At 41.8% G+C, this 20,796-nt stretch overlaps 2 protein-coding genes across 5 annotated transcripts; both read left to right on the top strand.

The window, feature by feature from the left end:
* Positions 1 to 2,875: 2,875 nt before the first annotated feature.
* On the top strand, positions 2,876 to 7,418 carry mettl2a (methyltransferase 2A, methylcytidine). Its single transcript, XM_074697483.1, has 9 exons — positions 2,876 to 3,061; positions 4,526 to 4,614; positions 4,755 to 5,023; positions 5,281 to 5,330; positions 6,158 to 6,218; positions 6,322 to 6,461; positions 6,544 to 6,650; positions 6,791 to 6,856; positions 6,938 to 7,418. The coding sequence occupies exons 1-9, from the start codon at positions 2,910 to 2,912 to the stop codon at positions 7,114 to 7,116; spliced, it is 1,113 nt and encodes a 370-aa protein (XP_074553584.1). The 5' UTR covers positions 2,876 to 2,909; the 3' UTR covers positions 7,117 to 7,418.
* A 253-nt stretch (positions 7,419 to 7,671) lies between these two features.
* On the top strand, positions 7,672 to 19,942 carry tlk2 (tousled-like kinase 2). Of its 4 annotated transcripts, none has more exons than XM_074697481.1 (21): positions 7,672 to 7,757; positions 9,469 to 9,551; positions 10,942 to 11,019; positions 11,114 to 11,183; positions 11,273 to 11,316; positions 11,493 to 11,591; positions 11,915 to 12,016; positions 12,192 to 12,284; positions 13,435 to 13,545; positions 13,632 to 13,768; positions 13,907 to 14,059; positions 14,149 to 14,215; positions 14,299 to 14,396; positions 14,489 to 14,570; positions 14,825 to 14,916; positions 15,003 to 15,092; positions 15,186 to 15,355; positions 15,539 to 15,677; positions 18,277 to 18,388; positions 18,471 to 18,578; positions 18,682 to 19,942. In XM_074697481.1, exons 2-21 carry the CDS (start codon positions 9,471 to 9,473, stop codon positions 18,853 to 18,855), a joined length of 2,100 nt encoding a protein of 699 aa, XP_074553582.1. In that variant the 5' UTR covers positions 7,672 to 7,757; positions 9,469 to 9,470; the 3' UTR covers positions 18,856 to 19,942. The 4 variants fall into 4 exon arrangements, with proteins under 4 accessions (XP_074553582.1, XP_074553581.1, XP_074553580.1 ...); XM_074697480.1 differs by lacking the exon at positions 7,672 to 7,757 and adding an exon at positions 7,770 to 8,396; XM_074697479.1 differs by lacking the exon at positions 7,672 to 7,757 and adding an exon at positions 8,516 to 8,567.
* The last annotated feature ends 854 nt before the right edge of the window (positions 19,943 to 20,796 follow it).

Genomic DNA, 20,796 nt, shown 5'->3' with positions numbered 1-20,796 from the left:
GACTGACTCTCGTGGTAACGTCACACAATCACGACAGTAGAACCAACAAACATTGACGTGGTTGCTGCTGAGACTCTATTATTTGTACCTAACCCTGTGTAAATGACGTGGGGTTTTTTTTTTGCATTTGTTTTTATTGTGAAGTTGGTCTTAATTTCAGTTTTGAATGGCATTAAAAAGTCTTGAATTTAACTTGCCTTGGGGGCTGTTTAAACGAAAACTGTTTTAGGGTGAAACGCAAAAGTTTTGTTGCATTTCAGCCTCGCGTTTACACGAAAACGGCGTTTCAGCCGACCTAAACGTCCATCCTCCAGAGGGGGATTTTTCTGGAACGCTGCGGACACCGTTGCTATGTAAACAGTAAGCCGGCGATTTCGGCGGGAACGCTGACGTCACGCTCCGCTCTGCGCGAGCGCATACAACAGGACAACAGTACCGTTGTTAGGATCGTCGCGGGTTTAAAGGCCGACTGTCTTTAAAAAGAGCATCTATTGCTTTACTTCTGCTCTTAGCATTCACCAACTCACCAGAGTCTCTGCCCAACTCTACTTCAGTGGAGGAGCAGCCTCTGTAAAGACAGTTATAGCACCACCTACAGGCCTGGCATGCTCACTACTGCGTTTCCAGTCCCTTGGTGTTTCCGTGTAAACCCAGATTTTTTTCACTGCGTTTTCGCGTTTTAGGGTGAAACGTCGTTGTGTAAATAGGCCGAAGCTGTAGGAACCCTGTAAAACAAGACTATCAGTGCCTGAAAAAAGTTGTTTTTAAATGCTATTTCTCAACTTCCTGGCCAGGTCCGGTCCGGTTTAGAGAACATAGTCCCCATAGCAACACCTGGAAGTTTAGCAGCTAGAAGAAAACTGCTGAAAAGAGGCTTTTGAAGTCTTCTAAATCTTTAAAATGTTAGTTTTCAAGGTGTTCAGTCACATATTTGAACAAAATAAATGTCACCATGATAAGAGTTAGAGAAAGGATCAACATTAAACAGTTTTTGCATCATGTTTCAAACCAAATGGGGTTGATTTCCAAAGAACCAAGTTGAGCCGTTGGGATTCAACACTTTGTTGTACATATTTTTATTTTTAACAAATGCGGCCTTCTCTTAGATAATAATTTTAAAAGTAATGCAGAGATCTGTGGGTTTACTGTCGGCTTTAAAAGGAGTTACACCCTGCGCTCCAGCCTCAGGGCTGCTCTGGTTTACAGTGATGATTGAGTTATTCTGTATATTTTATTTGAAATGCACACATTTTTATCTTTCTTTAGGCAGCAACACACTTTTTCAGGTTTGCTAATGTTGATATTTTTCCTTTAATGTATAAAATGTTGTTATCAGATGGTTTTCCCAGTTTTCTACTGATGTGTGTTACACTGAACGACGTGTGTGTACGAGCAAACTTATTGCACATAAAATGGTTTTGGGCCATTATGCTGAGTAATTTTTCTTTTTTTTTGCCCAGGATATTATTCTTTTTTAGTTACAGATTTGGATACCGATTTTTGGGTTCTCTTGAACATACTTCTTGGAGAAAGCATCAGAAAAGTTATTAAAGTTTGAAAACAACTTTTTTTAATCCAACATCACTGGAATGGAAGTGTTAACTTTCTCGTATTTCACATGATTCCAGTGAGGAGCTGGATGTTTCCTCCACGTTGTAGCTGAATTCTGACAAATGTTTACACACACCCAAGCAAGCACTGTAACTTTTAATGCAATGAATCTCAAAGAAACAGGAGATTGATATTCTGAGGAAGAAAGGAGAGATGAGTGGGACACACCGCTGCACCACACCACAAACTCAATTAAATCCTCTTGTAGCTGTCATTAAATAACTGTGGCACCAGCTGGATCAAGTCACGCAATATTTTCCCGTTTAATGTGACTAATTTGTTGTCACTTAACTTCAGCTCGTCACCCTCATGTCTGACATTTGCTGTCCCCACTTCCTGTTCACAACAGCCTGGTACACCCAGCTGTGTGTGTGTGTTTGTGTGTTCTTTAAAAATGTATTTGCACACTCTGTCATGTTGCTAATAAAAAAGTACATTTGTCACAGTTGTCTTGTCATATTTGCTGTTGATCACATCAGTATCACAGTGTGTGGGATCTGTTGTCAGAAATAGGAGCATGCCAAGTGAAAAGTTCGGTTTCATTTTTATTTGATAGGGCTCAGAATCTTAAACTCACTGTGAGACAAAGTTGATTTGTTGTTCTCTGGTTGAAACTTGATGAAACTACTCATTGCATGAGACTTCCTTTGTGCACTTTGGTGAGACTGACATCAGCGGTGGTTTACCCACCTCATTGCACCTTATGCAGCTCAAAGCATGGCTTCATATGTTTACATCCTTTTTTGCACCTTATATAAAAAACTGTACCATACACATGCACAGCTCATTGCATGGTTGCATATTTTTCCTTTATTCTTAATATTTTTATTTATTTTCACACACTTGTACTTTGCATCAGACAGTACTGCATAATTCGGCTGTATTCTTTGCAAGTGTCTCCCCCTGGTGTTGAAAAAGAGAAGTGATTAAAGTCTGCATTATGTTAAGATGCAGTTTAAAAATTCATCTCCCTATAAATTGCTGTTTGAAACACTACATGGAGTCTGAGTTGTGTAAAATCATGTATATTTTAATCTATTCACTAATTAACATTGCTTATGTGTTTATCCAACCCCTTTTCTACAGCAGGTCTTTTCTTTGTCTACTTTACCTGACTTGTTGATCGCAGTCTTCTTTTTAAAATGGCTTCATCTGCGCTTTATGAAAAAAAAAATCATCTGTAATCTGCAGGAGCTGTCTCCCTAATGAGGAAAAAAAAAAGAACTGTAAAATGTCCTGTGAAACCTGAACGCAGCACGGTGGAACGCCCTGCCTTGCCTCTGTGACGTCACTTCAACATGGCGGCGCCCCATGCCGTGGACGGAGTGGGTCCAGAGAGCCGGGGAAAGGAGCTGATTGTGACAGATTCAGACACCGGGGAGGAGAAGAGACCTCAGTTCGGGACGCGGTTCCTCACAGACCCGCGGCAGGTCTTCCAACACAACGCGTGGTGGGTCCAACACGTCCAGCGGGGCTCACAGGGGCTGGGGACAGCAGCAAACCTCCCCTTGGTGATGCTTCAGCTGGGTGAACTGTGTCTACCTCTGTGATTGTTGGTTTCTTTCATTGATATTTTGGAGAAACTGTGATGTAGTTTTAGGTCATGTTTCTACCCGGATGTAAAGTGGTGACCAAAATGATCAGAACACCTAACAGATCTGAAAGTTTTGACCATTTTTGTCTCCAGAACATGATCATGTGACATGCAGGTGGTTCCTAATGTTAATATTTGGGTTGTCCTCCTTTTGCAGCAGTTACAGCAGCACATGTCTCTGGCACAGTGTCAATATATCTCATGAGAGCTTCAGTTCTTAAGTAATCCCATGCCCTCTGCATCTCCCTTTAAATGTTCAGTAGATCTGTCCACTTTATTTGACTTCTTGCCCAATTTTTCTGGATGGAGTTGAGGGGGGCCTGTGTATCATTGTCAATGCCCCTCTTAATTAGGAAAATAACACAAATGTCTTTTTGATGGCTCTGTGGTCTGGATAGCATAGAGATAGACTGATATGGTTTTTTCAGGGCCGATACTCCTACCGATTATCAGCTGTTTAGGAAGCCAATAACCAATATTTGGGGCCGATATTTATTTTTAGTAAGAGTGAAAATATTGGCATATGTTTATTAAACAGCCCCCAGGCTTACGGCTGTCTTAAAAATTACTCCCTATAGTTTTCTACAGTAAGTCAAATTTATTTTAGAAATGTATTTATGTCACCAATTAGATGGTACTGTGGGTGGGACAATGCTAGAGACAGAGTAGCTACTGCAAACAGAAAGGTGCGGCAGTATTGGAGCCAAAATAACAGTTAAATTGAATTTGTTGCCAGATTTAGAAAAAAGGAGACACGGATATGGCCCCAAATGCTAAATATAGGCAAAATATTGGCTAAATATCAACTAAATATCAGCCAAATATCGGCTAAATATAGGCAAAATATCAGCTAAATATAGGCAAAATATTGGCAAAATATTAGCTAAATATCAGCTAAATATTGGCTAAATATAGGTAAAATATTGGCTAAATATAGGTAAAATATTGGCTAAATATTAGCTAAATATTAACTTAATATCTACTAAATGCCAGCTAATATTTAGCCTATATTTAGCCATAGACTGTAGACATTTCACTACAACATCTTTAATGTGCCATGTTCTCATAATTTTGGCCACTGCTGTTATTCAACTTGTACTGTATTAAACATAACCATGTCATTATTTCGACATCCTGTATTATAAATTGACAGTGACTGTTTCTCCATCATAACAGTCTGTGTGTAGGTTAGGGTTAGATGTTGTAAAAGTATGAGAAAAATGTCTAACACAGTTCAAATATTACAAATGTATGAAATTAATAATTGTATTAATTGTAATTTGTCCCCATTTTTCCCACCCTGTGTCGTGTTGCCAACAGGGATAATGTGGAGTGGACCGAGGAGCAAGAGGCATCTGCTAAGAAGAAAGTTTTGGAAAACAGTCAGCCTCTGCCTTCAGAGAAACAAGGTTGTGTTGCAAGACCTTCAGTTCATACATGTTACTGATGTTATTGTAGGATTCATTAAGGAAGAGGGTGTGAGACCTGTTGGTGGTGTGTAGCAGTGATTTTACTGACTGTATCCTGACTGCCTGATCTTTCCCTGCAGAGGAATACGACGTCCGGGCGAATGAGTACTGGAATGATTTCTACACAATCCATGAGAACCGTTTCTTCAAAGACCGCCACTGGCTCTTCACAGAATTCCCAGAGTTGGCCCCACAGGTCAGCCTAAGCCAGGAGTCCCAGCCAGAGGTCCCCAGCACAGGGGACAGTCAGCGGGCCGGCCTGGATGGTGAACACATACCTGATGTAGCAGCTTTGACCCTCACTGATGGCGCCTTCCCCGGCTCGTCTGCCACGTATCGCATCCTGGAGGTGAGACATGGATTCAAAGCAAAGTAAACAAAATGTATTCAGCATCAAAGCAAACTTTTGTATTCTAGTTGTTTTGGTGCTTATTTGTAACAGAGGCAAATAAAGATTTTCATGAAGCTTTTCATGCATTTCTTGACCAAGGTTAAAAGTCAATATTTTTGTCAACTTTTCATTCTAGTGTGCTGATGTTTAACACAAAGTATGAAATGAAGTAAGAAAAATTAATGTTTATGCTGTTTTTTTCTCATTTTGCACAGGTTGGCTGTGGTGTAGGAAACACAGTTTTTCCAATTCTCAAAACCAACAAGTAAGATTAGTTCATGTGTTAACATATTTCCAAGCCATGTTTATGAAAACTCCTCTGCTGCTGCCTTAAATCAGGGGTCTGCAACCTTTACTTCCATTGGAGCTCAAATGTATTAAAGTAATTCTGGAGCCACAAAATCTACTTTATCTTCACGGTAAAGACTATAGAGTGTCTAAACTTCCATATGTAGTCAAAATCTAGTAAATAATTATCTATGCTACAAGATTTTTGAATTTATGAAAATGACGTGGTGTCTTATTGAGTTTTTTTTTATTTTGAAAATTTCAAAAATCTACAAAAATTTCCAAAGTCATTTTGACAAACAATTTTATTAAAAAAAGAAAATTAAAATCAAAAATTTGAAATTTAATGTTAATTTAATACAATTTAATTTTTTGGGATGAATTTAAATATTTTTGAAAAATATGTGATTTTTTAACTGCACAAATTTTTAAAAGAAAAAAAAATGAAAGTAAATAAATTGTAAAATGTTGAAACTCAAAAATGTGATACAATTTAGAAATTTCAAAACTTTGCAAAAATTTCCTCAAATTTTTGAAATATATTTCCTATATAGGTACACATATATTGGTTTTATTTCTTCACTTATCTTTTTTTTTTTTTTGCTAATGTCTTGCCACATATCAAGCATGTGTATTGTATTTAGTCAATCCCTTTAACCATCTGTAAAAAAGAAAATTAAATTCTTTGAGTAATATTTTTTAAAGCTACAAGGAGCCACCTCAGATGAGTCAAAGAGCTACAGGTTGAAGACCCTTGCTTTAGATGAACTCTTGAAGGTTTAACTGCAATTTTTCCTTTCACAGTGACCCAGGACTCTTTGTTTACTGCTGCGATTTCTCCAGCACGGCTGTGGAGTTAGTTAAGGTGAGATGCTGGGTATGATAAAAAGGATGATGCCTTTATTAGAGTATTTATCTCCAGGGTTGTTGACTCACAGATGATTTATGGTTTGCTTCCCTGTCATCAGACCAATCCAGAGTACGACCCTGGGCGCTGCTTTGCCTTTGTTCACGACCTGAGTGATGTGGAAGCTAATTACCCTGTACCCGATGGAGCGCTTGATGTTATTGTGCTGATCTTTGTGTTGTCAGCGTTACATCCCAGCAAGTAAGAGCTCCTCTTCTCCTCTGTTTGGCTTTCACTTTGTGTTAGTGGTTGAACATAGCCTTTAAGTTTCACTCTGTCTCAGGATGGAGGCGTCAATTAGCAGATTAGCAAGGTTGCTGAAGCCTGGTGGAGTGATGCTGCTCAGAGACTACGGGCGCTACGATATGGCACAGCTTCGCTTCAAGAAAGGTCTGGGAGACTGGAGTCTGCTTCAAAACAGCAGAATTCAAAATATATACAGAATTATACACGTTTGGTGCCAAGGATTAAATTTTTAATACCTGTAATGTGCTGCTGAATAACAAGTGTGATGTCTTTGTTTACTTTAGGCAGGTGTCTGTCAGAAAACTTTTACGTACGAGGGGATGGCACTAGAGTATTTTTCTTCACTCAAGGTGAAAAAAGACATTGTTTTCATAATGTCAAGGTTTTTTATTTCAGAATTTATTGATAAAATGTGAACTCTTTTATTTCAGATGAGCTCCATGGGATGTTCACTGCAGCAGGGCTTGAGAAAGTGCAGAACTTGGTGGACAGGCGGCTGCAGGTAAACAGAGGCAAACAGCTCACTATGTACAGAGTTTGGATCCAGTGCAAGTACCGCAAGGCTCCGATTCAACCCCCCGAGGAAGAGGAGGAAGAGGAGAAACCCTGACTGGGCTAAATCCCACCTGGACCTGGAGCTCAAGTCGAGACAGTGCTAGCCATTTTTCTGAGGATGTATGGAAATGAAAAGCTCTTCTGTGGATGGCACTGAGTAGTTACATGCTATAAAAGCCTTTAATGATCTCAGCTGTCATAATGTTGATGGTCTTGTAAACTGGCTGGTGTCTGATGGTGCTGTAATTCAGAAAGAAAGAATGTGTCGGGTATTCTGACGATGGATTCAGTAAAACAAGTGTTTATATAAAGATGTATACTGATGCTGTTTTTACTGAGCTGATGTTTTGAAATAAAGTGCATAATTTTTACACATGGTTGTTTTTATTTGTCAAATCTGATTCTGTTTGTGTTTACATCAGTGATCCCACACCCAGATAAGAGAAGTGTTATTTTTAAGAGAGTAATATTATTGGCCCTGAGATTATTACCTGTCCTCATTACAGTTTCTTGGATGTAGAAAAGTACCAATGCTCTGATGGCTGCTTGGAGATGCTTTTCTTAATGTTGGTTGGTTTGAGTATCTGGCTTATCTCAACTTCTGACAAGTGATGATTTTGGTGGTTGTGTGGGTGGGCTCATAAATTGTATTGTTCAGAGGGATCTGCCATTGGGGCAGGCGTGGACTGAACGAAGGTGAAAATAGTTGAACAATCTCACGAGAAAATATGAGATTTTACTGATTATTGTTTACATTGCAAAAACATGAGATTCGAACCGAATCGATCCGGATTCAACTAAAACGTTTTCAACGGGACAACTTTGGAAACATATTGGTTTCTCCCCTGCGGCGAGGAAGGAGATCGGAGCCGAACTTCGTTTTGATCGAGCTGAAAGCTAGGACCCGAATTTCGTCTTACCATCGGGGAGAAAAAAGATAGGGGTAACTAACGCTAGCCTTAAGACTTTATTCCGAATTGGTGGAAAACGCAGATTCTCAAGGGTCGCTGCTGAGTGGAATTAAATAACATTACCCTACGTGGTACACGGTATGGTGCTTGAAGAGAAGGACGTGATGGGGATCCCCGCCTAGGGAGTTCAGCAAGGCGGGTTTGGGATACCCGGAGTTGTCGAGGCCTCCGAGGAAATCCTCCGTCGTCTACCTTGAGCTACACCGCGCGCTCTCGTGTCTTGATCGTTAACAATCAGTACGCGAGGGACGCGGCGGTTGATGCGGCCTAGCCTGGGAGGGTCTGCCGTGCATCGGGGAAACAACGGGGTCGGTTTCAGGGTTAACACCAGGCCCTCTGGAGGACCGAAAAACGTTAAATTGCAGTAAGTATACATTTAGGTTGTCGAAATTTATACCAAATCTTAACAGGTCTCACACAAGATGCAATTCAGTCGTCGTGGCGAGAGCACCTGACAACACAGAGCCGAGAAGATGCTTCATTTTGACGGACGAGTTCATGTTAGCCTGTAGGCTACTTAACGCAGCTACCATAGGTGTATTTCTCAAAGAATTTACCGTCTCACTCAGCATTTGTGGTATTTTAACGTTCATTCTGACAAACGTTTGTGACTGGGAAAATGGCAATCACGAACTCCTTTATTTGGTGATGTTATTGACAAAATCAGATCTAATGTTACATGCTAACGGTTAGCTCCAGATGCTAAGTGATGCCAACATCGATAGGCTTGATAGCTCATTTATCCACTGTTAGCTTTTTCCTCGCTAACCATTTACTGGTGGTGTTTTAATATAATATATGATAATCATTATAATATTATCTGAACCAGATATTTTTATTTGGAGTCAAGTTACCCAAGATCTATCTCATAATGGTCATAAATGATACAGGTAGCGTTATTTATTAAATGTACATGATACAGATAATACTAAGACTTAGCAGTGATATTTGTGCATGAGACTTAACCTTTAAACAATCCAGCAAACCGGACACGTATTGTCTTTACTGGCCTTTCTTTTAGTCTCAGAATACTTGGCAGTTTCTCCATTAGTGACCTTTCATAACTCCAGCGCCTTGCAGCTTAGGCCTATAATGCCAGGGAGTTATCACATGATGCTATAATTTTCTAGACAATGACTGTACACATCTGGCAGATGTCTAATGCATTTTTAATTCTCCTTGTTGGCTATATGTTAGTCTAGGTTGAGCACATTTGTGAGTATTTTGGTGGGTACTCAAGCTGAACACACATGATAGTGGAAAACATTATTGTCAGGCTTATTGATGACTCAGAACAGGAATTTTCCACATCCATATAGCTAAAAACAGCCATGACTCATCACAACCAGTGCCTTTTGAAATAGTGATCCGTCACTCCCACTTGAATATACCAGACCCCGCAACATCTTTCTTAATCTGTGCTCTTGTGTCTGCAGCCATGATGGAAGAACTGCATAGCCTGGACCCCCGGCGGCAAGAGCTGTTGGAGGCTCGCTTCACCGGGGTTGGCGTAGCTAAGGTTTGTGTTACAACACATCTCACTGAGGTGGAGCATTAAACCTCTCCCATCAAAGTGTTTGTAATCCCAGATTTTCTTGATTGTACGGTTCTGTAAATCTCCTCATTTCTTTGTCTTACTCTGCTTCAGTATCATTCTGCCGTTTGGCTTGGACAGGCTTGGCCCCACTCCTTTTCTTTGTCTGTCTCTGGAGAAGGTTGAGCTGTGTCTGTGTTTTTTGGCTGGTGTGATATGGCATCTCTCCCTGGCTCATGCAGAAGTGCCTGTATATGCAAGTAGCAATGGCTGCCAAAAAGGCCACAGACAGGACAAGGGTGGTAGGGGGAGGATGGATGGAGGCAGAAGAGGAATGCTGAAATAGTTCTTGACCAGGTGTGAGTGGGAGCGACATTTAGCCCCCGAGCCTCTTGCTCGCAACATGGATGGAGCTGTCTTTGTGGAAGGTGATCTTGGAACAGTTAGGGAGCGAGAGTCAGTGCCAGGAGTGGGCCCTGTGCCAGCCATAGGCAGAGCTGAGCCCAGAGCATGGCATGGCTGCTGCCGCAGAGAAAATGGCGGCCTTCGCTGAGGCATTATTCCAAAGCAGTCCTTTACGAGAAGATATGTAACGTATGTTGGGGGAATTACAGAGATATGTGTAAACAAAGACTATCAAACAAACATAGGTTGGTGGTCCAAAAGGCCTTCAGTGCAGTGTCACACGGCAGCTTCAGAGTTTTTATCCTGACCTTGATCATGCCTCTCTCTGACATCACTCAGGCCATTATAAGGGAAAAGGAAACTGTAATCTTATCACATGAGAGTTGGGACACCTTTTTCTAATGGAACAGAGAGTGCCTTCTGAAAATGTTGGGAAGTGCACTTCCTTTTTGAAGAAGTCTGATCAAACAACCATGTTATCTTGAGGAGGCTCGGGTGTGAAAACAAACGGCCGTTCTCGGGTCGGGCGAAGCATCTTTCCTCGTCTCTTTCCTGACAGCAGAAAAAAAAAAAAAGTTAAGACCACGGTGAAGAGGCGAAAAATGGATGACATTATCCAAAGGTGACAGAGAGCGGCAGGAAAACGTCCCCAGCAGCATGCCTAATGTTCAGCCATTTTAGGAGGGTTCAGTGAGGGAGCTCCTGTGTGCTCTGAATGACTAAGTATCTCCCCCTGATTGGGCAGCGCCAGCTGAATTCTGATGTGATTCATTTGACTGACAGGCATCACCTAGGGAACTGGCTTCAGGATGGATGTAGGTCTAGATTCAGGGGGAAGTTAATGCTCGTGTTGTTTGGCGAATCTGCATCTTTGTCTTTAGTTTTCTAACTGCAACAAGTCAATTATTGTCTCCTGCATCTTTGAGTTTAATTGCTCCTTTTTTAAATGCATCTTCCCTCATTTCGACAGGGCTCGGGTCAGAACCAAAATGAGTCATCGAATCAGAGTCTATGCAGTGTGGGTTCACTCAGCGACAAAGAGCTGGAGGTACGACTCTGTCACTTCTTCAGACTGTACCCAAACATCTCTCTGTGTATCTGGTGAGACACGTTTAATTCAGACTCTTTTATTTCTCAAACAGACTCCTGAGAAAAAGGCCAACGACCAGCGAGTGCGGAAACGGAAAGCAGACCATTTCGACAGCAGCCAAGGTAGAAGTGACCCACTGCTGTGATCCTCTCATTACATATCTCACATATCAGCTCCTCTCTGACACCCTGCCTCTTTCCCTCTCTTCTAGGCAAAGCAGGAGCACGAGGACATAAAATTAGTGATTATTTTGAGGTGAGTGAGGAAAGATTTTCTCCAGCTTTATGTTGATCGTGTGTCCAGCAGAGCTTGTGTCACTGTCCATCCTTTCCATCTAACCCTCCTTTTCAACCGTCTCTGTCCAACTGCTCTCCTCTTCTTCTTCTTCTTCTTCTTCTTCTTCTTCTTCTATCTGTACTTGTCTGTGTCAGTTTGCGGGAGGTAGCGGTCCTGGTACCAGCCCTGCGAGGGGAATCCCACCAGTGGTCCGCTCTTCCCCACAACACTCGCTGTCCAACCCCCCTGTCACGGTGAGCATGTTTGCTCTAGTCGCTCTCGTGCTTTTTGATCTCTTAATACTCTTTCCTGCCATTCTCTGTTTTTTTTCATGCTGGTAATTAGCTCAAAGAATGGGAATGAGTGTGTTTGAACCCATTCCAAAAACTAAACAACTAAACCCTGGACAGCGGTAGATAGAGAATCATTTTAGTTTTTTCACATTTTCTTTCACCAAATCAATCTCATGTTTTTATCCTGACTGCTGAAAGTTTCTGTCACTGTTTCAAAGCGATGATGTGTATGACACAGCGTGTGCGTGGAAAGCTCTCATTGGACGGATGTTTCTGCCTCCTAGGTGCAGCAGGGAAGTCCGTCATCCGTAAGCTCGGTCAACACAGACCACTCAACGTGTTCACTGAAGCCTGTTTCTCTTCACATGCTCCACAAAGCCACACAGGTACCTCACACGCTACACGGGCGCACAGCTTTTATATTGATGCTTATTTTCTGAAAGAACGTTTTTAAGAAAAATGTGTTTACAGAAGTTTCTCAGTCACTTTGCTGGAATTATATTCTCCTCTGATGTAGAATGAACCAACATTAATCCTGTTTTTGCTCCCTGTGCTCTGCAGTCTGACCTTACCATAGAGAAACTAACAGCAATGGAGAACAACAAGAACTCTGACCTGGAGAAGAAGGAGGGACGGATAGACGATTTGCTGAGGGTACGAATCTCATTAAATGTTATCCCTGCACCTCTGTGTTGATCATTGACTGTATACAGAGTGGCTCCGCCATTTACCATTGTACGATTTTGAAGCCACTGGCAGCAGTTGTGCCGTCAGAGTCTGCTCTATAAAGACTGTGAGGGATTCTTGGAGAATCTGAGTGGAGCCAGGTGACAAAAATAATGTATATAATTTTTTAGGGATAGACCGATTATCAGCCAGGCCGATTATCGGGGCTGATATTTGGCATTTTGGGGCAAAACTGTGTTGTTTTGGCTCTGATGCTTCTCTGCACAGAGTTTCTCCCTGTCTACCCTATGGAAGCCCTAGATGGTCATTTAAAATCAGTCATCTAAAACCACACAGAAAATTAATTAAACTGCTTACATGCCTGTAAAAGGCAACACAAACTAAATTCTGTCCAGTTTTTATTGCAGTTACATAGAAATTTGGGAAAACTTTATTTACTGTAGAAAACTTTAGCTATTTATTTTTTAAAGTTTTTATTTAACTTTATACAACATGCTGCTAAGCATGGGAGCTGTTTGATAAACACATGTTTGAAGGCATTAAATGCAGTTAAGTGTTGGAGCCAATATTTTTACTTTGACTGCAAATGAATATCGGCTTCAAATATCGGTTATCGGCCTCCTTGCCTACTAATAATCAGTATCGGTATCGGTATTCTTTTTCTTCCGAGAGTCTAATCACTTCTTGACTCTACCTGCCAACATATTCTACAATCCCTGAAAAAAATAAACAAGAACGGCAGCTGTCAATCATCATTAAACGTGACGGAAAACCTTGTTTTTAACCTCGTATAACTAATGAAAACAAAACTTTTCAGAAAAAAGAGGACTTGAATACAAAGCAGCCAAATGATGTCTTCAAATCACCACAACAATCAGATGTGAGAAACATTTCTATTAGGTGTTTTAGTTTTTAAAGTTTGAGCCCAGCCCATCTGGAATGGCTGGGGAGAGAGATTTTTTGACTTATACTGCAGCCAGCCACCAGGGGGAGCAGTTTTTGTGGCGAGCTGATGAGATGATGTCCGAATCATGTGATCTGTCGGTGCTGAATGTGTGTTTGCTGTTCATTCATCGCAGCTGATTCTTTCTTTCCTCCTTTGTCTGAACTTCTCCAGGCAAACTGTGACCTGAGGAGACAGATCGATGAACAGCAGAGGATGCTCGAGCGATACAAAGAACGTTTAAATAAGTGTGTCACCATGTCCAAGAAGCTGCTAATTGAAAAAGTAAGTTTTCTTTCTTGACGTTGTGTGAAAGTGTCGACATGTTTGAAACAGAATCAGTTTAACTCCTCTTTTTTTCTCATCTTCAGTCCAAACAGGAGAAAATGGCGTGTCGGGACAAAAGCATGCAGGACCGGCTTCGGCTGGGCCACTTCACCACGGTTAGACACGGAGCTTCATTCACAGAGCAGTGGACGGACGGATACGCCTTCCAAAACCTTATAAAGTGAGTGTGTTACACAGTGTCCATCTCTGGGTTTGCTGTTTTTACATAAGTACATGATCCATTAAAGGAGGCAGAGGTTGCACTTTAACCAGGGACTCAGAGGACATACAGTGCATCAGATGTTTTTCCTCTTTTTAGGCAACAAGAAAGGATTAACTCCCAACGAGAGGACATTGAAAGACAGAGGAAGCTACTCGCCAAACGCAAACCACCGTCAATGGCCCAGACTCCGCCCCCGAGCCTGGAGCAAAACAAACGCAAAAGCAAGACCAACGGGACAGAAAGTGAAGCGTATGTTCATTTTGTTTGTTTGTTAATCATCATCCACCTTCTTCTTTTCGTCTCCAAAGTCTGACTGAGTTTACCCTTTGACCTCACAGGTTATCACAGGCCGAGTATCACGAGCAGGAGGAAATCTTTAAGCTACGACTAGGCCATCTTAAAAAGGTTTGTCTCATGCATCTTTTATTTGTCTTCGTTGACTTTTTCTTATTCCTACAGAATTTATCGTCATGTTTTTGTCTTTCCAGGAGGAGGCGGAGATCCAGGCAGAGCTGGAGAGGTTGGAGCGAGTGCGAAACCTGCACATTCGGGAGCTGAAAAGGATCCACAATGAAGATAATTCTCAGTATGATTCATTTCACAACTTTTCCACTTTGTCTGTGATGATTTATACCTGTGCTCTACTCACTCACATGACTTCAACTTCTCCTAAACCAGATTCAAAGATCACCCCACGCTAAACGACAGATACCTGCTGCTCCATTTACTTGGAAGAGGAGGTTTCAGTGAAGTTTACAAGGTGAGACAAACCCTCAGAGGTTGTTGTTGAGACAGTGAAGCTGCACGCTGCGTTAAGTATTTCAGGATGTTGGTTGTTTCCTTTATCTGATTGCGTCAACGTTTGGCGTGAACGAGGTTTCAGGAATCTGTCGTTCTCACTCTTAAAATGATGAATGGACGCAATCATTTCATGTGAAGCAAGAGTTTCACTGCTGCTAAAACAAAGTCATCCCAAAAGCATTTCCTCACTCATATGAAATGTTTACTCCACAGGCTTTTGACTTAACAGAGCAAAGGTATGTCGCGGTAAAAATCCACCAGCTAAACAAGAACTGGAGGGATGAGAAGAAAGAAAATTATCACAAGTGAGTTTCGTGGCATCATCAGATCAACTGTAAGAAATGATCATTTCTGATTTTTCTTGAGTGATGAATTGTGTCTTTTCTTGCAGACATGCGTGCAGAGAATATAGAATTCATAAAGAGCTGGATCATCCACGAATAGTTAAACTCTACGACTACTTTTCGCTCGACACTGACTCGTGAGTAATTACCCTCGAAGCTTTTCTTTACACTTTTATCTCAGAGCAGTTTTTTAAGCATAGTTTCCATGTTTCTCTCTTGTGTTCGAGCAGCTTCTGCACAGTCCTGGAGTACTGCGAGGGCAACGACCTGGACTTCTACCTGAAGCAGCACAAGCTGATGTCAGAGAAAGAGGGACGCTCCATCATCATGCAGATTGTTAACGCCCTCAAGTACCTCAATGAGATCAGACCACCTATTATCCACTACGACCTCAAACCAGGTGAGTCTGCGGAGTCCTTCGTGATGTTTTTGCTCTGCCTAAAACACACATGGTTGTTGTAAACACAGAAAAGCTTTTGAGTCTGTGTCTGAGTTCAGTCTTTGTTTGACCATGTTCCTGATGAAATTAAGCCGTCAAAGTTGAAATAACTTAATGTTTTCCTGTTTTCCTCCTCCCGCTCAGGCAACATCCTCCTGGTGAACGGTACGGCCTGCGGAGAGATTAAGATCACAGATTTCGGGCTTTCCAAGATCATGGATGACGACAGCTACAACTCAGTGGACGGGATGGAGCTGACGTCGCAGGGAGCGGGGACGTACTGGTGAGAATAAGAGCCAATCCTGATGGCCGTTCTTACCCCTTCCCCTTTGTCGTAGTCCTTCCCTTTGTTCCTCTGTTTTAAAGGCCAAGGATAAGGGGAAAATAAACCTCTTTTAGAAACGAGAAGCCTCTCAATCCCCGCTACGTCATCGCTCCTAGCTGTCGTAGGCAGAGCGACTGTTTTTTCACTTTCAAATAAAACACATTTCAACAAACTAGGGATTAGGGCTGAACAATTTATCGTTTTCAGATCGAAATCGCAATTTTAGGCAGTGCAATTTTGAGATTGCCAAAGCAGCAATTTTTTGCAGGGCTCCTGACTGACTCAGGATCTGTCGTGTCAAGTATTATACACATTCTGTTTTACAAATTTGTAGACAATCTATATGTTAAAAGTGCTGGTAAGCAGGTCAACAACACACAGCCTCTGTTTAGGAGTAGAAGTTGATGAAAACAGATTATTTATCATTACTATTGATGATTAAAAAATCGTAAATTGCAATACCTGCCAGAAAAATTAGATCTTTTCCTAAAATCGTTCAGCCCTACGTGTGAATATCCCAAAGCTTGATTTGAAGAAAATCGTGAATCGAATTGAAATCACAATATCTGCCAGAAAAATCGCAATTCAATCTTTTCTTAAAATCGTTTAGCCCTACTAGGGATGCTCTGATCAGATCACAGTATCGGGTATCTTCTCGATCCAGCCCCTCAAAGCTGGATCGGGTATCGGTGGGAAAAGACTGATCCAAACGTGACACTAAGGCTAAACTATGATTTATAATATTAATAATAATAATAACTTTATTTGTGTAGCAATTTTTAAAAACACAAGTTTACAAAGTGCTTTAACAGCCAGAACATAAAAACAAACACAAGCTTTGACCCACATGAACCCAGGCAATACAAGCACCATGCAATATAAAATGAGAGCCTGAGGACCAGGATAAACGCTAAAAACATCAATCAACAGGAAAAAGAAAATAGATGAAAAGCAAAAAGGGGTTGGGAGCAGAGTACAGGACAGAAGGTATTAAAAGGACAATGTTAAGAGTGTTAATAGGAAAATAAAAGTGATGAAATTATAATAAAAGTGATGATAAAATAATGAATGAGGAATAAAACAGTAAAACCAAGGTAAGATAGAAATAAAAGAGATGAAAGATAAAGGACAAGATAAAGCACAAAAAGGCATTTCTGTAAGTTCTAAACCTTTTTTTAAAACCAAACTGCTGATAAACATTTAAACTCTAATAGTTTAAATAAATGTTAACTCCAATAATTCCATACGTACTTATTTTATGTCTTTTACTTTAAACATAACCAGCCTTATCCCACAGTAGAGCATACAGGTTATTATCTAACACTGCTACCAGGATCAGAGAAGTTGGATCAGTGTGTCTCTGTTACAAACTGATGATAATCTGATGTCAGACAGCACCACATGATGCTCCATGTCACACGAGTACTGAGACAGCTAAATCATGAAAAGCCAACGTTAAGCAAAAGTTCCTGTATTCAGAAGCTAAATTTTGTAGCTTCTGAATACCTAACATTCGCCTTTCATAGCTCATGTAGCGCACAAAACGCAGCCCTCCGCAGTGAAGTGCGTCCTCTGTGAATCCTTCACCCTGGTCTGACATCGGTCAGCTATTATTAGCTGTAGCTGCGTTTGGTAGATTGTTGTAACGAGTGATTCCAAAATAAAACCAACAGTTCATAAACATGGCTGATATTAACGTGAAGTAGCAAAGGATTGTGTATCGGTATCGTGGGAAATTGGTCAAACCCCTTGGTTTTTCAGTGAAGTCTCAGTTCATCTTTGTTTCAAAGGCTGTGTTGCTCTTTCCGTTGAGTTTATGGAGAATTGGGACACCACTTCTCTACACATGCACATGCAAAACCAAGGGCTAAGGTAGACATGCATTTTTTGCTCTGAGAGCTAAAACTCAGGACACTTTCTTGGTTGTTAAAGTGAAAGCTTAAAGATTTTATTGTTTCACAGGTATTGTTCATTGATTTTCAATACAATAAGATTGGAACATTGAAGGTATTTGCTGTCAGTTTTAAGAAATAAGAAATAAAAATCAGTATTGGCAGGCCAGGCTTTTTAAAGATCGGTGATGGGCCAGGAAATTGGGATTGGTGAACCCCTAGGCTAAGGGGTAGAATTAGGATCGGACTTTACTCTGGACGCTCTGAGCTCTGAGCTGAATCAGTTCTCCGTGTCTTCATTTCCCCTCCTCATCCACTCACACTGCTGACATTAGATTTAAACGCCTGTTTTTAAGCATCTTTAATAGAATTGGGATGAATTTGTATCGAAAAGAAATGATGTGGGAATTCAGGATTTTGTCCTCTAACGAATACCTTTCCTGGAGTTTGAACACTTCCTCTTTGAACAACCTCAGTAAAACATAATCTCTGACATAACTGTCCCTTCATTCATACTCATGAGTCAGATAAATCCCTTCAAGTCAGCTGGAAAATGTGAAGCAATGAGATTTAAACGTTGCTCAGAAAATTCTTCTGTTTAATTTCCACCAAAGAAGATTTAATGTCTCCCAGCTTCTGATTAATATTGATGTTTTCTCCTCCAGGTATCTGCCTCCTGAGTGCTTCGTCGTCGGAAAGGAACCGCCCAAAATCTCCAACAAAGTGGACGTGTGGTCCGTGGGGGTCATTTTCTACCAGTGTTTGTACGGTCGCAAGGTACGATAGAGACGCACGGAAGATTTGATGTTTTCTTTCTTTATTTTTTGCCTCATTAACACGTCGTCTGTTTGGTCTTCAGCCTTTTGGCCACAACCAGTCCCAGCAGGACATCCTGCAGGAGAACACCATCCTGAAGGCCACAGACGTGCAGTTTCCCCCAAAACCAGTAGTAACACCTGAAGCTAAGGTACGGGACTCGCTCTGCTTCCTCTTCACCATCATCGTTTTCTTCATCCTTGGTATCTGTGCTCCAGACTGATCTCCTGTCTCTCCTTTTCCTCTCTGTTCAGGCTTTTATAAGGCGCTGTCTAGTCTACCGTAAGGAGGACCGCATCGACGTGCACCAGCTGGCCAGTGACCCCTTCCTCATGCCCCACATCCGCAAGTCCGTGGCCTCGTCGGGCTCCTCAGGCATGGCCGTGGCGTCCACGTCCAGCTCGTCAAACAGCAGCGCCTCAAACTGAGCACACGACCCTCACTGACTGACTGACCTGTTTGAAAGCGTGGGGTAGCGTTCACACCAGACTGTGTCCTCCCCTTCCAACAGCATCCCACCTCGCCATGACGAGCCTCAGAGAAGCTGGTTGGACGCTGGCGGGGGCTGGGTGAGAAGTCATGGCGAGGGTTGTGAAAGGGAGACTCGTACCATCCCTCACATGTCCGCCCACCTGGGCCTACCTGTCCTCCTTTCTCTGACGGGTGGCATTGTTCTGGGGGTTCAAAGCCCCGGACGACTCGACGCAGCTGGGAGCGAGGTTTGGCACCGTGTTGGTGGAACGTGGGGTTCAGTGTTTGGGTTTTTTTCTTTTCTGCTTCAAAAGAGAAAATTAAAAAGAACTGCTTCAGCTTGGCCTGACGGGACGGACTGCGGAGGCCTCGAACCCATTCGCACTCACACACACACCCATGCATGAGCCATTCTGGTCCGAGGTAGTCTCGACTCCCCTCGAGCAAACGTTCGTTTGTCCTCATCTCCCAAACCTCCTCTGAGGAAACTGGTCTCTCTTATTGTATTGAACCCTGAATATCTATGGCACTATGTTACCCTGACCCGCTGTCCGGGGTCCCCCCCTGACCCGCTGTCCTGGGTCCCCCCTGACCCGTTTAAATTCCAGATAGTTTGTGTTGAGGAGGGACAGAAGCTACTCTCCTCCTCCGCCCCTCCTTCTCCTTGTCAAACTCCTGTGACCAAAGCTTATGACTTCCAGCTGGTGGCAGTGTTCCACCTCAGTTTTTATAACGAATGGTTTTAGAGTCGTGTTACTTGATATGAAGTGGAAGATGATGAGAAACGACCCCTTTTACATTTTTTTAGAAAACGTTTCGATTGAACCAGTTTTATGGGGAAACTGTTGTTTTTCAAGTTGCCTTTAATTAGAACTGTTACTGTTTGATTGACCCCCTTCCATAAACACATATTTATTTAGGTATGTTTGAATTTATTTTGGCCAATGAAATGCAAGGGACTGGTCTACCTAATAGTACCATTGGGGGGAGATTGGGCCTTAGCAGAGAGTTGCATAAACCATTAAATACTATTGGTTAAACATGTTTGTTGTGATGCTCTTCTGTCTGATTGTACTTAAATTAGGGGATGGTTGAGTATTAGTATCAGGTAGTGGGTTGATACCAGTCTTTTTTTCAAGGTACGGGCAAATATGGCTAATTGCTGCAGTTTTAGACCACAGCAAATGTGCGTCAGGTCCTTTTAAGAATCAGAATCAGAATAACCTTTATTCGCCGAGTATCCAAAGACGACAGGAAAATTTGACTCCTGTTTAAACCACTCTCTCAGTACAATTATTGTAGAAAAATGGTACAACAAAAATAGAAAATAGAGCTTAAGTAGTAAGAAAAAAATGATCATGTTCATGTTTAGGTACCCAAACGCATCCTTGTGAGTGTGAGGGAGTGAAAGGGTAGGAGATTTTCCATGCTGGACATGAACACAGCATTACAAGGTTATATACAGAGGCTCTATCCTGATTGGTCAAAGGGTGGCGCTTCGTCCTTCATCGCAATTGGTTTTAAGCTCTTCGTTCTCGTGATTGCACATGAGGAAGTCCTGGCTTGCATATTTACCTGCCTTGTCGGACTTCCAACCCCCAAAACACCAAGGAGTTAAACAAGGACAGCACGAAGAAGAAGAGGGAGAAGAAGAAGAAGAGCAAAAAGAAGAACCATAAACTTGAACAATGGCGTTCTTGTGGGAGGGGCTAAACTTGCGTAAGGGCGTGATGTCAGAGAACACAGGACGGGAGGGGCTGTGCTGGTTTTCAAATCGCCATCTCACCTGGGTAATCCTGCCTACGGCACCTTGAAGACATCTTAAGACCCATGTCTACGCTGGAAAAAACTGAAATCTTATCAAATGTTTTTGTCTTATTTTCAGTAGAAAATGTCTT

Source organism: Halichoeres trimaculatus, unplaced genomic scaffold (genome assembly GCF_033239565.1).
Source record: "Halichoeres trimaculatus isolate MK-OKI-2021-1 unplaced genomic scaffold, fHalTri1.1 fHalTri1_scaffold_20, whole genome shotgun sequence".
NCBI lineage: Eukaryota > Metazoa > Chordata > Actinopteri > Labriformes > Labridae > Halichoeres > Halichoeres trimaculatus.
Note: the sequence above shows the minus strand (reverse complement) of the source record. Positions and strands in the feature narration are given on the sequence as shown.

Coding starts and splice junctions, on each gene's coding strand:
- mettl2a (XM_074697483.1), top strand. CDS start 2,910: ATGGCGGCGCCCCATGCCGTGGACGGAGTGGGTCCAGAGAGCCGGGGA. Junction 3,062..4,525: donor GTCTTCCAACACAACGCGTG/GTGGGTCCAACA, acceptor TGTTGCCAACAG/GGATAATGTGGAGTGGACCG. Junction 6,651..6,790: donor ACAGCTTCGCTTCAAGAAAG/GTCTGGGAGACT, acceptor TGTTTACTTTAG/GCAGGTGTCTGTCAGAAAAC.
- tlk2 (XM_074697479.1), top strand. CDS start 8,531: ATGTTAGCCTGTAGGCTACTTAACGCAGCTACCATAG. Junction 11,020..11,113: donor TCAGCGACAAAGAGCTGGAG/GTACGACTCTGT, acceptor TTTCTCAAACAG/ACTCCTGAGAAAAAGGCCAA. Junction 18,389..18,470: donor AGTGTTTGTACGGTCGCAAG/GTACGATAGAGA, acceptor TTTGGTCTTCAG/CCTTTTGGCCACAACCAGTC.